A 13,162-nucleotide genomic window follows, 5' to 3' on the forward strand; every position below is an offset into this window, starting at 1 on the left:
GCCAGGGGCGTCTGATTTGAGCAGCAGGCTGCATGGGTGAAGCCAGGTACAGGCCGAGACAAGATGGCGGGGTCCTGGCCCCTAAGACGAGACGGCAGTGTCCTGGCCCCTGAGACGAGACGGCGGGGTCCTGGCTCCTGAGACGAGACGGCGGGGTCCTGGCTCCTGAGACGAGACGGCGGGGTCCTGGCTCCTGAGACGAGACGGCAGGGTCCTGGCTCCTGAGACGAGACAGCGGGGTCCTGGCCCCTGAGACAAGACGGCGGAGTCCTGGCTCCTGAGACAAGACAGCGGGGTCCTGGCCCCTGAGACGAGACGGCGGGGTCCTGGCCCCTGAGATGAGACGGCGGGGTCCTGGCCCCTGAGATGAGACGGCGGGGTCCTGGCCACTGAGACGAGACGGCGGGGTCCTGGCCCCTGAGACGAGACGGCAGGGTCCTGGCTCCTGAGACGAGACAGCGGGGTCCTGGCTCCTGAGACGAGACGGCAGGGTCCTGGCCCCTGAGACGAGACGGCGGAGTCCTGGCTCCTGAGACGAGACAGCGGGGTCCTGGCCCCTGAGACGAGGCGGCAGGGTCCTAGCCCCACAGCGCATCGAAACGACAAAACCCACATTCGGACGACGATGCAGGTGCCGGGCCAGACTGAAAAGGTCAGGGGTCAGGACCGGAGGCGAGGAACCCACAGTTCAGCTCACTGATCTGCGACACTTACGTGGCTCTGCGCCAAACGGAGGGTCTGTGGACGGACCCTCTTTGTGGACTTTGGTTCCGAACGCCAGTCGCCTGCTTTTGTTGTTTGCAGACTTTTTCTTTTACGTTTTGCACATTAGGTGTTGGTCAGTCTTTTTTTTTAAAAAAAGGGTTCTTTTGTGTTTGATTGTCCTGTGCCTGTAAAGAGATGAATCTCAAGGACTTCAACCTTTGAACGTCGTAAGCTCTCAATAAAGTAAACGTGGAGAGGATGTTTCCTATAGTGGGGGAGTCTGGGACCAGAGGGCACAGATAGAGTGGATGTGGGGAGGATGTTCCCTATAGTGGGGGAGTCTAGGACCAGAGGACACAGATAGAGTGGATGTGGGGAGGATGTTCCCTATAGTGGGGGAGTCTAGGACCAGAGGACATGGCTTCAGAACTGAGGAGGAATTTCTTTAGCCAGAGTGTGGTGAATCTGCGGAATATGTTGCCACAGGCAGCTGAAGGCCAAGACACTGGATCTATTTAAGGCAGAGGTTGATAGATTCCTGGTTGGTCAGGACAAGAAGGGATACGGGGGGAAGGGGGAAGGCAGGAGATTGGTGTTGAGAGGGAAAATGGATCAGCCATGATGACATGGAGGAGCAGACTCGATGGGCCGAGTGGCCGCATTGTTGTCCTACATCGTATGGATTCACCTGTGGGTTCAAGTAGCTGTTTGCATGTGACTGTAGCTGTAGACTTGGTCACCAGTCCGGCAGGCTGGCTAAGCCAGGCGGGGGTAGCTGGCGGGTCTCGTACCCCGGTGGGATAGTGACATGTCTGTCCGGCGGTCTGGGCCGATCAGATCTACAGCGGGATCCAACAGCCACAAAGGGGTTCTGCAGCACTCCCACCAAGAGCAAAGGGCAGGAGAAGGCACCGAAGACGTCACGTTGTCCAATGCAACTAGGGCAGACGAAATAACAAATCTCCTGAAACTCCTCATGAAATATAGCCTCTGCTGTACCTTCTTTGTAGCTGCATCAATGTGCTGGCCCAGGGTGATGGAGGTGTTAGTACCCAGGGACCTGAAAATGCTCACTCATCCCTCAAAGGGGATTTTCCTTCCTCAAGTCCACAATCAGTTTGTTGGTCTTACTGATGCGAAGTGTAAGGCAGCCCCACTCAACTGGCTTGTCACTACCCGAGATCCTACCGACAGCCTCGGCAAATTTATAGATGGCCCTTGAGCTGTGTCGAGCCCTGAGTAGAGAGAGAGCAGGGGAGTGGGTTAAGCATGCCCCCTCCAGGTGAGTCCGTGTTGATTCTCAGTGAGTCTGCAGAACATCGTGGGCATCAGAAAGTGTGACCACACTTGTCGGCTGACCCCGGCACACCCTGAAGTGTGTTGGCTGTAAATGCAAACAATGCATTTTTATGCAAACAACAGGAATTCTGCAGATGCTGGAAATTCAAGCAACACACATCAAAGTTGCTGGTGAACGCAGCAGGCCAGGCAGCATCTATAGGAAGAGGTGCAGTTGACGTTTCAGGCCGAGACCCTTCGTCAGGACTAACTGAAGGAAGAGTGAGTAAGGGATTTGAAAGTAGGAGGGGGAGGGGGAGATCCAAAATGATAGGAGAAGACAGGAGGGGGAGGGATGGAGCCGAGAGCTGGACAGGTGATAGGCAAAAGGGGATACGAGAGGATCATGGGACAGGAGGTCCGTGAACCACTGATGTCTACTATAAGCCTACTGACTCTCACAGCTATCTGGACTATTCCTCTTCTCACCCTGTCTCTTGCAAAAACGCCATCCCCTTCTCGCAATTCCTCCGTCTCCACCGCATCTGCTCTCAGGATGAGGCTTTTCATTCTAGGATGAGGGAGATGTCTTCCTTTTTTAAAGAAAGGGGCTTCCCTTCCTCCACTATCAACTCTGCTCTTAAATGCATCTCCCCCATTTCACGTACATCTACTCTCACTCCATCCTCCCGCCACCCCACTAGGAATAGGGTTCCCCTGGTTCTCACCTACCACTCCAGCAGCCTCCGGGTCCAACATATTATTCTCCGTAACTTCCGCCACCTCCAACGGGATCCCACCACTAAGCACATCTTTCCCTCCCCCGCTCTCTGCTTTCCGCAGGGATCGCTCCCTACACAACTCCCTTGTCCATTCGTCCCCACCATCCCTCCCCACTGATCTCCCTCCTGGCACTTATCCGTGTAAGCGGAACAAGTGCTACACATGCCCTTACACTTCCTCCCTTACCACCATTCAGGGCCCCAAACAGTCCTTCCAGGTGAGGCATCACTTCACCTGTGAGTCGACTGGGGTGATATACTGCGTCCGGTGCTCCCGATGTGGCCTTTTATATATTGGCGAGACCCGACGCAGACTGGGAGACCGCTTTGCTGAACATCTACGCTCTGTCCGCCAGAGAAAGCAGGATCTCCCAGTGGCCACACATTTTAATTCCACATCCCATTCCCATTCTGACATGTCTATCCACAGCCTCCTTTACTATAAAGATGAAGCCACACTCAGGTTGAAGGAACAACACAGTGAGATGGAGGAACTGAGTGAAATACATGTTAGTAGGGAAGTGGTGTTAGGTAAATTGAAGGGATTAAAGGCAGATAAATCCCCAGGGCCAGATGGTCTGAATCCTAGAGTGCTTAAGGAAGTAGCCCAAGAAATAGTGGATGCATTAGTGATAATTTTTCAAAACTCGTTAGATTCTGGACTAGTTCCTGAAGATTGGAGGGTGGCTAATGTAACCCCACTTTTTAAAAAAGGAGGGAGAGAGAAACCGGGGAATTATAGACCGGTTAGCCTAACGTCGGTGGTAGGGAAACTGCTGGAGTCAGTTATCAAGGATGTGATAACAGCACATTTGGAAAGCGGTGAAATGATCGGACAAAGTCAGCATGGATTTGTGAAAGGAAAATCATGTCTGACGAATCTCATAGAATTTTTTGAGGATGGAACTAGTAGAGTGGATAGGGGAGAACCAGTGGATGTGGTATATGTGGATTTTCAAAAGGCTTTTGACAAGGTCCCACACAGGAGATTAGTGTGCAAACTTAAAGCGCACAGTATTGGGGGTAAGGTATTGATGTGGATGGAGAATTGGTTAGCAGACAGGAAGCAAAGAGTGGGAATAAACGGGACCTTTTCAGAATGGCAGGCGGTGACTAGTGGGTACTGCAAGGCTCAGTGCTGGGACCCCAGTTGTTTACAATATATATTAATGACTTGGATGAGGGAATTAAATGCAGCATCTCCAAGTTTGCGGATGACACGAAGCTGGGTGGCAGTGTTAGCAGTGAGGAGGATGCTAAGAGGATGCAGGGTGACTTGGATAGGTTGGGTGAGTGGGCAAACTCATGGCAGATGCAATTTAATGTGGATAAATGTGAAGTTATCCACTTTGGTGGCAAAAATAGGAAAACAGATTATTATCTGAATGGTGGCCGATTAGGAAAAGGGGAGGTGCAACGAGACCTGGGTGTCATTATACACCAGTCATTGAAAGTGGGCATGCAGGTACAGCAGGCGGTGAAAAAGGCGAATGGTATGCTGGCATTTATAGCGAGAGGATTCGAGTACAGGAGCAGGGAGGTACTACTGCAGTTGTACAAGGCCTTGGTGAGACCACACCTGGAGTATTGTGTGCAGTTTTGGTCCCCTAATCTGAAGAAAGACATCTTTGCCATAGAGGGAGTACAAAGAAGGTTCACCAGATTGATTCCTGGGATGGCAGGTCTTTCATATGAAGAAAGACTGGATGAACTGGGCTTGTACTCGTTGGAATTTAGAAGATTGAGGGGGGATCTGATTGAAACGTATAAGATCCTAAAGGGATTGGACAGGCTAGATGCGGGAAGATTGTTCCCGATGTTGGGGAGGTCCAGAACGAGGGGTCACAGTTTGAGGATAGAGGGGAAGCCTTTTAGGACCGAGATTAGGAAAAACTTCTTCACACAGAGAGTGGTGAATCTGTGGAATTCTCTGCCACAGGAAACTGTTGAGGCCAGTTCATTGGCTATATTTAAGAGGGAGTTAGATATGACCCTTGTGGCTACAGGGGTCAGGGGGTATGGAGGGAAGGCTGGGGCGGGGTTCTGAGTTGGATGATCAGCCATGATCATAATAAATGGCGGTGCAGGCTCGAAGGGCCGAATGGCCTACTCCTGCACCTATTTTCTATGTTTCTAACACCTTATATTCCGTCTGGGTAGCCTCCAACCTGATGGCATGAACATTGACTTCTCTAACTTCCGCTAGGCCCCACCTCCCCCTCGTACCCCATCTGTTACTTATTTTTATGCACACATTCTTTCTCTCTCTCCTTTTTCTCCCTCTGTCCCTCTGAATATACCTCTTGCCCATCCTCTGGGTCACCCCCCCCCGTCTTTCTTCCCGGACCTCCTGTCCCATGATCCTCTCGTATCCCCTTTGCCTATCACCTGTCCAGCTCTCGGCTCTATCCCTCCCCCTCCTGTCTTCTCCTATCATTTTGGATCTTCCCCTCACCCTCCAACTTTCAAATCCCTTACTAACTCTTCCTTCAGTTAGTCCTGACGAAGGGTCTCGGCCTGAAACGTCGACTGTACCTCTTCCTACAGATGCTGCCTGGCCTGCTGCGTTCACCAGCAACTTTGATGTGTGTTGAATGCATTTTTACTGCGGATTTCTATATACGCGTTTCAAATATACTGGAAAATTGGGTATTGAACCAGCATTCGACCAGGACCTCCCATCTCTCCCCATTGCATGCGGAGCTTGAGACCTCCGCTCCGGCAGGGGGCGCGGACCTCCCATCTCTCCCCATGGCGTGCGGAGCTTGAGACCTCCGCTCCGGCAGGGGGCGCGAAGCTCCCATCGCTCCCCGTTCCATGGGGAACTTGAGACCTCCGCTCCGGCAGGGGGCGCGGACCTCCCATCTCTCACCATGGCGTGCGGAGCTTGAGACCTCCGCTGCGGTAGGGGGCGCCGGTCGCCGCTGGTCGGCCGGCAGCGCGCATGCGCCGAGCCGGAAGCACCACCCCCTGTCCACATATCCCCTCCCAGAGATGCCGTGACAGCGATGGCGGCCGCCCGCTTGTTTACAGTCTAACTTGCTCGCCCGTCTTTGTCCGAGCGCCCAGACTCCGGCCCGTCGGCGAGGCGCAGCTCTCAGGGGTGTCGCGCCCCCCGCCAGGGTGCTCCGCTGGCAGCCCGTGGGTGAGCGATGCTGGTGGCCGGGGGCCGGTTGCTAGGATGTCATGGTTCTTCCCCTGGTCGAGCTCCATTAAGAAGCGGGCCTGCCGCTACCTGCTGCAGCATTACCTGGGCCACTTCTTCGAGGAGCGGCTCACTTTGGAGCAGCTCAGCCTGGACCTGTACAACGGCAGCGGCGGCATCCGGGACGTGCAGCTCGACGTCTGGGTAAGAGGCAGGAGGTTGCTTAATCTGGGCGCAGCGAGCCAGGGGGCACGGCGGAAGAGCCGGGGAAATTAATTACCGGCCTGCAAACACGTTAAATTGTCACAGTTAATCAGTTTGCATTATCGTGGACATGTGTTAAACAATTTGTGGGTACTTAGATTAATGATCAGTTAGTATGCAAAAATCAGTTTACTGATACATCCAATCAAGCAGATATATTAACAATTCAATATGAAGATGCTTAGGGAAGTTAAAGTTATTAGGCAAACATTAACATGCAATAATATTTTATTGTGAATACCACTAAAGGACATTAACATGCAATATCTAATCAGTTTGCAGATTAAACTGAGCTATGTATTGCAGGTATATTAAGCAATCTGTAGATGTTTAGAAGTCTTCAATATATGTTAAAATACTGGCTCACTCTTGGACAGGTTTGGAAAGGTTGAGGATTTGGGTCGAATGCAAGCAGAGGGAGCCTGCTCAGGTGTGCATCTTGGTTGGATTGGTTGAGTTCGGTCAAAGGACCTGATAGCACACTGTGTGACTCTAATCAATTCACCAACAATTATTGATTTGGAGTTGGATTAATCAAACATATTAGTGACAAGTAACCAGATTGGAAAATTAACAGTAAAAGAAATATTAAAGTAAAGTTCAAAGTAAAATTTATGATCAGAGTATGTACATGTCACCACATACAACCCTGACATTCTTTTAACCATCAGCCATACTCCGCAAATCTATAGAACAGGAACTGTAAACAGGATCAATGAAAGAACCACCAGAGTGTAGAAGACTTCAAAATGTGTAAATGCAAATATAAATAAATAGCAATAAATAAGGAGAGCATGAAATAACAAGGTAAAGGAGTCCTTAAAGTGAGACTATCAGCTGTGGAAGCATCTCAATAGATGATCCTCTTTTGTTCAAGATCCTGATGGTTGAGGGGTAATAACTGTTCCTGAACCTGGTGGTGTGGGTCCTGAGGCTCCTGTACCTCCTTCCCGATGGAATCAGTTCAGAGTTGAGGTTATCCTCACTGGTTCAGGAGCCTGATGGTTGAGGGGTAATAACTGTTCCTGAACCTGGTGGTGTGGGACCTGAGGCTCCTGTACCTCCTTCCTGATGGAATCAGTTCAGAGTTGAGGTTATCCCCTCTGGTTCAGGAGCCTGATGGTTGAGGGGTAATAACTGTTCCTGAACCTGGTGGTGTGGGTCCTGAGGCTCCTGTACCTCCTTCCCGATGGAATCAGTTCAGAGTTGAGATTATCCTCACTGGTTCAGGAGCCTGATGGTTGAGGGGTAATAACGGTTCCTGAACCTGGTGGTGTGGGTCCTGAGGCTCCTGTACCTCCTTCCTGATGTCAGTAGTGGGAAAAGAGCAGGCCTGGGTGGTGATGTTTCATGTAGATCTGCTCAATGGTTGGGAGGTTTTTACCTGTGATGTACTGGGCAGAATTCAATACCTTGTGTAGGATTTTCCACTCAAAGGAAATGTGGAAGTGAGTCAACAGCTCTGGGGAAATCAGCTATATCAGGCCTCACTTGAAGTACTGTGTTCAGTTCTGGTCACCTCATTACAGGAAGGATGTGGATGCTATAGAGAGAGTGCAGAGGAAGTTTACAAGGATGTTGCCTGGATGGGAGAGCAGGCCTTCTGAGAATAGGTTGAGAGAACTTGGCCTTTTCTCCTTGGAGCGACAGAGGATGAGAGGTGACCTGATAGAGGTGTACAAGATGAAGAGAGGCATTGATCGTGTGGATAGTCAGAGGCTTTTTCCCAGGGCTGAAATGGCTAACACGAGAGGGCACAGTTTTAAGGTGCTTGGACGTAGGTACAGAGGTAAGTTTTTTCACAGAGAGTGGTGGGTGTGTGGAATGCACTGCCAAAGATGATGGTAGAGGCGGATGCGATAGGATCTTTTAAGAGACCCTTGGATAGGTACATGAAGCTCAGAAAAATAGTGGGCTATGCGTTTGGGAATTTCTGGCAGTTTCTAGGGTAGGTTACATGGTCGGCATAACATTGTGGGCTGAAGGGCCTGTAGTGTGCTGTCGATTTCTATGCTGTATCTTTAAAGGCATTGGTGTTCCCATACCTGGCCATAATGCAGCCAGTCAGCGCACTGTCCACTGCACGTCTGCAGAAGTTCATCACGTATTTGATGGTGTGCCGAACCTCTGCAGACTCCTGAGGAAGTAGGTGTGCTCTGTTATAGAATTGTAGTTTACTAATTTATACTTTACAGATATATTAATTAAGTTATAGTGAGTGAGGCTTCTGTCGGTCTGAGGTTGACGATGGATGTTGTGCCCTGGCTGTCTAGATACACAAGCCTGGGCAATATGACACAGAGAGTGAGCTGCTGTCCATGTCGCAGGCTCCTGCTCTCCACACAGCTGATGAACCCAAAGGAACGACAAAGATCGATGCAGTTTAGCACCAGCAGTGTCGCAGGAGTTGCCAGTCAGCGTTGAACCCAACGTAGGACTGCCTTAGGGACCCCAGCTCTGGATTTTTCCCTCAGGGTTTACTCCCGAAGCCTGCCCCATGAGTGGGTTTAGCCGCAAGGCAGCGTTTCAGAGATCAGAGTTTTCCTTCTGTTAGGTCAGCTGCCGACCACGGCTGAGGAGCTCCCTCTGCCCAAAGCGACTGGGTTTAAGGTTCCAGTAACCTGGCATTGCCCCTTCTCCTGTCGGTAGAATTAGTTCTGCTGGGCTTAGTATCTAAGCCACTTGTGAAGGCCAGGAGCTGGACTGGGGGCCAGAGGCTATTATTTCCAGTAATTTATGTTTTTATTTTCAATCTTCAGAGCTTATTTAGTTAGCTCAGTGAATCAATCAAGCCAGTAACCTGTCAGTGGTCAGTGATATTAGGTACTCAGTTTACAGTTCCATGAAAAAATCATGCTTTTGGATACATCAGACTCTCAATTTAAATGTTAACCACTTCAGTGACATTAAGCAAAAAAAGAAGACGATGGTGGAAATCTGAAATGAAAGCGGAAAGTTTCAGCAGGGCAGACAGAGTGAGTGTTTCCCGTTCCCGATCTTCCGTCGGGAGGAGGGAAAGCTAGGAATGACAGGTTTCAGGGCGAGGGGAGAAGGGGAAGGATCAGAGGAGTCTCACATGATGAGGTGACATCAGGTATCAGGTAGCGGTGAGGTCTTGCAGACAGCCACAGCTGGAGGAGATGTAACTGGACGACGGGACTGCTTCAGTTGTGGAATCCGAAATCCAATTTACTATCAAACACCATATACGTTCCCACGTACAGCCCTGAGATTCATTGTAAAACGGGCTCTCACAGTAGAAAAAATATACAATAGAATCGATGAAAAACTGCACACAAAGACTGACAAACAATCAACCTGCAGAAGAAAACAAACCGTGCAAATACAAACAATAGTAATAGTAAGTTAATAATCGCGGGAGCATGAGTTGTAAGGGGGCCTTGACGGCGAGTCTGTAGCTTGTGGAATCAGTTCAGAGTTGGGGTGAGTGAAGTTATCCTCACTGGTTCAGGAGCCTGATGGTTGAGGGGTAATAACTGTTCCTGAACCTGGTGGTGTGGGACCTGAGGCTCCTGTACCTCCTTCCTGATGGAATCAGTTCAGAGGTGAGGTTATCCTCACTGGTTCAGGAGCCTGATGGTTGAGGGGTAATAACTGTTCCTGAACCTGGTGGTGTGGGACCTGAGGCTCCTGTACCTCCTTCCCGATGGTAGCAGTGAGAAGAGAGCATGACCGGGGTGATGAGAGTCCTGGATGACGATGCTGCTTTCCTGTCGCAGTGCTGCCTGTGGTGGGGAGGGTTTTGCTGTGATGCACTGGGGCGTATCCATTCCTGGGATGAGAGGAAGCTGGAAATGTTTAGTGGGGTGGGTGACAGTCACACAGAGACGGAGCAAAATGGAGGGGATGTTACCGGTTGAAGACCTGTCATCGGAACTGGCATTTGCTGATATAAATTAGAATGTCTGGTTATTTGAAATGGTTGAGTTTCACTACTGATATGGAGACATTAAAAGGTCGTGAAGCACACTGAGTAGCACACAGGTACGACTGTACAACTGCTGGTTAATGCAAATATCTAATCAGCCAATCATGTCACATCATAAAAGCACGCAGTCAAGAGGTCAGGAGGTTCAGTTGTTGTTCAGACCAAACAGAATGGGGAAGAAATGTGATCCAAGTGACTTTGATCGTGGAATGATTGTTGGTGCCAGACGGGGTGGTTTGAGTATCTCAGAAACTGCTGATCTCCTGGGATCTTCACACACAACAGTTTCTGGAGTTTATAGAGAATGGTGTGAAAAACTAAAAAGACATCCAGTGAGCAGCAGTTCTGTGGGTGAAAACGCCTTGTTAATGAGAGAGGTCAGAGGAGAATGGCCAGACTAGTTCAAGCTGACAGTAACTCAAATAACCACACGTTACAACAGCAGTGTGCAGAAGAGCATCTCTGAATGCACAACACTGTCGAACCTTGAAGTTCATGGGCTACGGCAGAAGACCACGAACATACACTCAGTGTGCACCTGGCTAGGTACAGGAGGTGACCACTGAGTGTATATTGAAAGTAGTGTCAAGTGACTGTCCAGAAATCTCTGCTTTGTAAGTGTTAAATGAGAACACGATGGGCAACCATGCTGGATATTAAGATTACACTGTCAGCTCCATGTCCCAGTTCACTCACTAAACAAATCAGACTGATTTCTACACTGAATAATCATCATCTGTCATCAAAACCCCCACCATCTAGGACATGCTGTCTTCTCGCTGCTGTCATCGAGGAGGTGGTACAGGAGCCCAGGTCCCACACCACCAGGTTCAGGAACAGTTATTACCCCTCAACCATCAGGCTCCTGAACCAGTGAGGATAACCTCAACTCTGAACTGATTCCATCGGGAAGGAGGTACAGGAGCCTCTGGTCCCACACCACCAGGTTCAGGAACAGTTATTAACCTTCAACCATCAGGCTCCTGAACCAATGGGGATAACTTCACTCATCTTCACTTGATTCATCACTGAAATGAAAAAGCATTTCAGGATGTATATTGTATACATTTCTCTGACATTAAATGTACCTTTGAAACCTTTGAATGTTCCCTCAACCTATGAACTCGCTTTCAATGACTCTTCATCTCAGGTTCTCAATGTTGATTGCTTATCTATCTATCTATCTATCTATCTATCTATCTATCTATCTATCTATCTATCTATCTATCTATCTATTTATTTATTTATTTATTCATTAATATTATTTATTTATTTTTGTATTTGCACAGTTTGCTGTCTTTCGCACTCCGGTTGAACACCCAAGTTAGAGAGCTCTTTTAATTGATTCTGTTGTGGTTATTATTCTATAGATTTATTGCCTGCAAGAATATGAATCTCAGGGTGGTGTATAGTCATACTTTATTGATCCTGTGGTCTACCAGTCAGGTAATCAAGAATCCATGATACCAGGGAAGCATCCACCTGCATCGCTGTCAGTTTCTCCCCCAGCAAAGCAGGGTGGATGGTGTTGAACGCACTGGAGAAGTCAAAGAACATGACCCTCACAGTGCTCGCTGGCTTGTCCAGGTGGGCGTAGACACGGTTCAGCAGGTAAACGTATGGTGACGTATACATACTTTGATAATAAATTTACTTTGAACTTTGAATTCTTTCCCGTCCGTGTTGAGTCCCTTGTCGTCAGATGATTGTTATCAGTGAGAGTATGTCGGTGTTAGACTGTAGGTGACCTTTCCTGGGGCTGGAGGACTGTGGAGGAACGAGGCTTGTTTTGCAGTTGGTTTGCGTACAAGATGGCGCTGCTGAATCACAGTGACGCTTTGCTGGCAGCCTACAAAACTTCTACTTACACTTCTTCTGAACAAGTCTCACTGCAATCTGCAGCCTGTAATTTCCCTTTAAAGAAATATCCTTCTGAACTGTTGTAATGAAGTAGCAATTTCATGATCTTCTGAAAGTTGCTTGTGGTTATAAACTTTGGTGCATTGGTTTCAAAGTTAAAAGTAAATTTATTATCTAAGTACAAATATGTCACCATGTATACCCTGAGATTCATTTTCCTGCGGGTATAATAAATCCAAGAATCTTCAATGAAAGACCACGCCAACTTGGCTGTTCAGCCGGCGTGCAGAAAGCAGCAAACTGCGCAAATACAAAAAGAGCAATAAATATCGAGAATATGAGATGAAGAGTCCTTGAAAGTGAGTCCGTAGGTTGTGGGAACATTTCAATGATGGGGCAAATGAAATTGAGTGAAGTTATCCCCTTTGGTTCAAGAGCCTGATGGTCCTGTAGAAGTTTATCAAAGTTTTAGATGTAATGTCAAATCTTCGCAGACTCCTAAGGAAGTGGAGGTGCTCCTGTGCTTTCTTCATAACCGCACTTGCGTGCTGGGCCCTCAGGAATTTAAAGTTTCCCAGGGCCTCAGTGGACTTAACTCGCAGGACTGCAGGTACGGCACCTTTAAGCTGAGGAAGGTACGTCACCTTGGCCAAAAGAGTGGGAGGAGAGATGGACTCCAAAGCAGACTGAAACACCAAGGAATTAAACTCCCTCTGCCCAGCAGCCTGTCAGCAAGTGTACCGTCGCTGGAGAACAAGATTGAGGACTTAAGGGCAAGATTGTTGAATTGGAGGAAAATGAGGGATTGCTGCGAACTCTGCTTCACAGAGACATGGTTCTCTCAAAACTTATCAATTTATCCGGCATGACCCGAGGGCTTCTTGATTCTCCAGATGGACTGGACTGATGATTCGGAGAAGGCAAAGGGTGGGGGTCTGTGCTTCATGATAACTTTTTGTGGTACTTGTGGTGCCCACCTGGAACATCTAATGATGAATGTGGTGGTTCTACTTCCCTGTGATCTGGACTACAGCATACATAGTTCCAGAGGCTGACATTAAGCAGCCACTCGAGGTAATCAGCAAACAGGCAACAGCCTACCCCAACACCTTTCAAATCATTGTCGGGGTCTTCAACAGGCTCGTTTGAAGAAATCTCTGCCCACATATCGTCAAGGTT

At 48.9% G+C, this 13,162-nt stretch overlaps 1 protein-coding gene across 5 annotated transcripts in view; it reads left to right on the plus strand.

The window, feature by feature from the left end:
• Nucleotides 1–5,736: 5,736 nt before the first annotated feature.
• The window catches only part of atg2a (autophagy related 2A), a 320,380-nt gene continuing 312,954 nt past the window's right edge, over nucleotides 5,737–13,162 (plus strand). For all 5 annotated transcript variants that reach the window (XM_063036273.1, XM_063036274.1, XM_063036277.1 and 2 more), the window contains exon 1: nucleotides 5,737–6,114. In XM_063036273.1, coding sequence (XP_062892343.1) covers nucleotides 5,947–6,114 — 168 coding nt within the window. In that variant the 5' untranslated portion in view covers nucleotides 5,737–5,946. The remainder of the gene's footprint in view (nucleotides 6,115–13,162) is intronic.

This window comes from Mobula hypostoma, chromosome 30 (genome assembly GCF_963921235.1).
Source record: "Mobula hypostoma chromosome 30, sMobHyp1.1, whole genome shotgun sequence".
Taxonomy (NCBI): Eukaryota; Metazoa; Chordata; class Chondrichthyes; order Myliobatiformes; family Myliobatidae; genus Mobula; species Mobula hypostoma.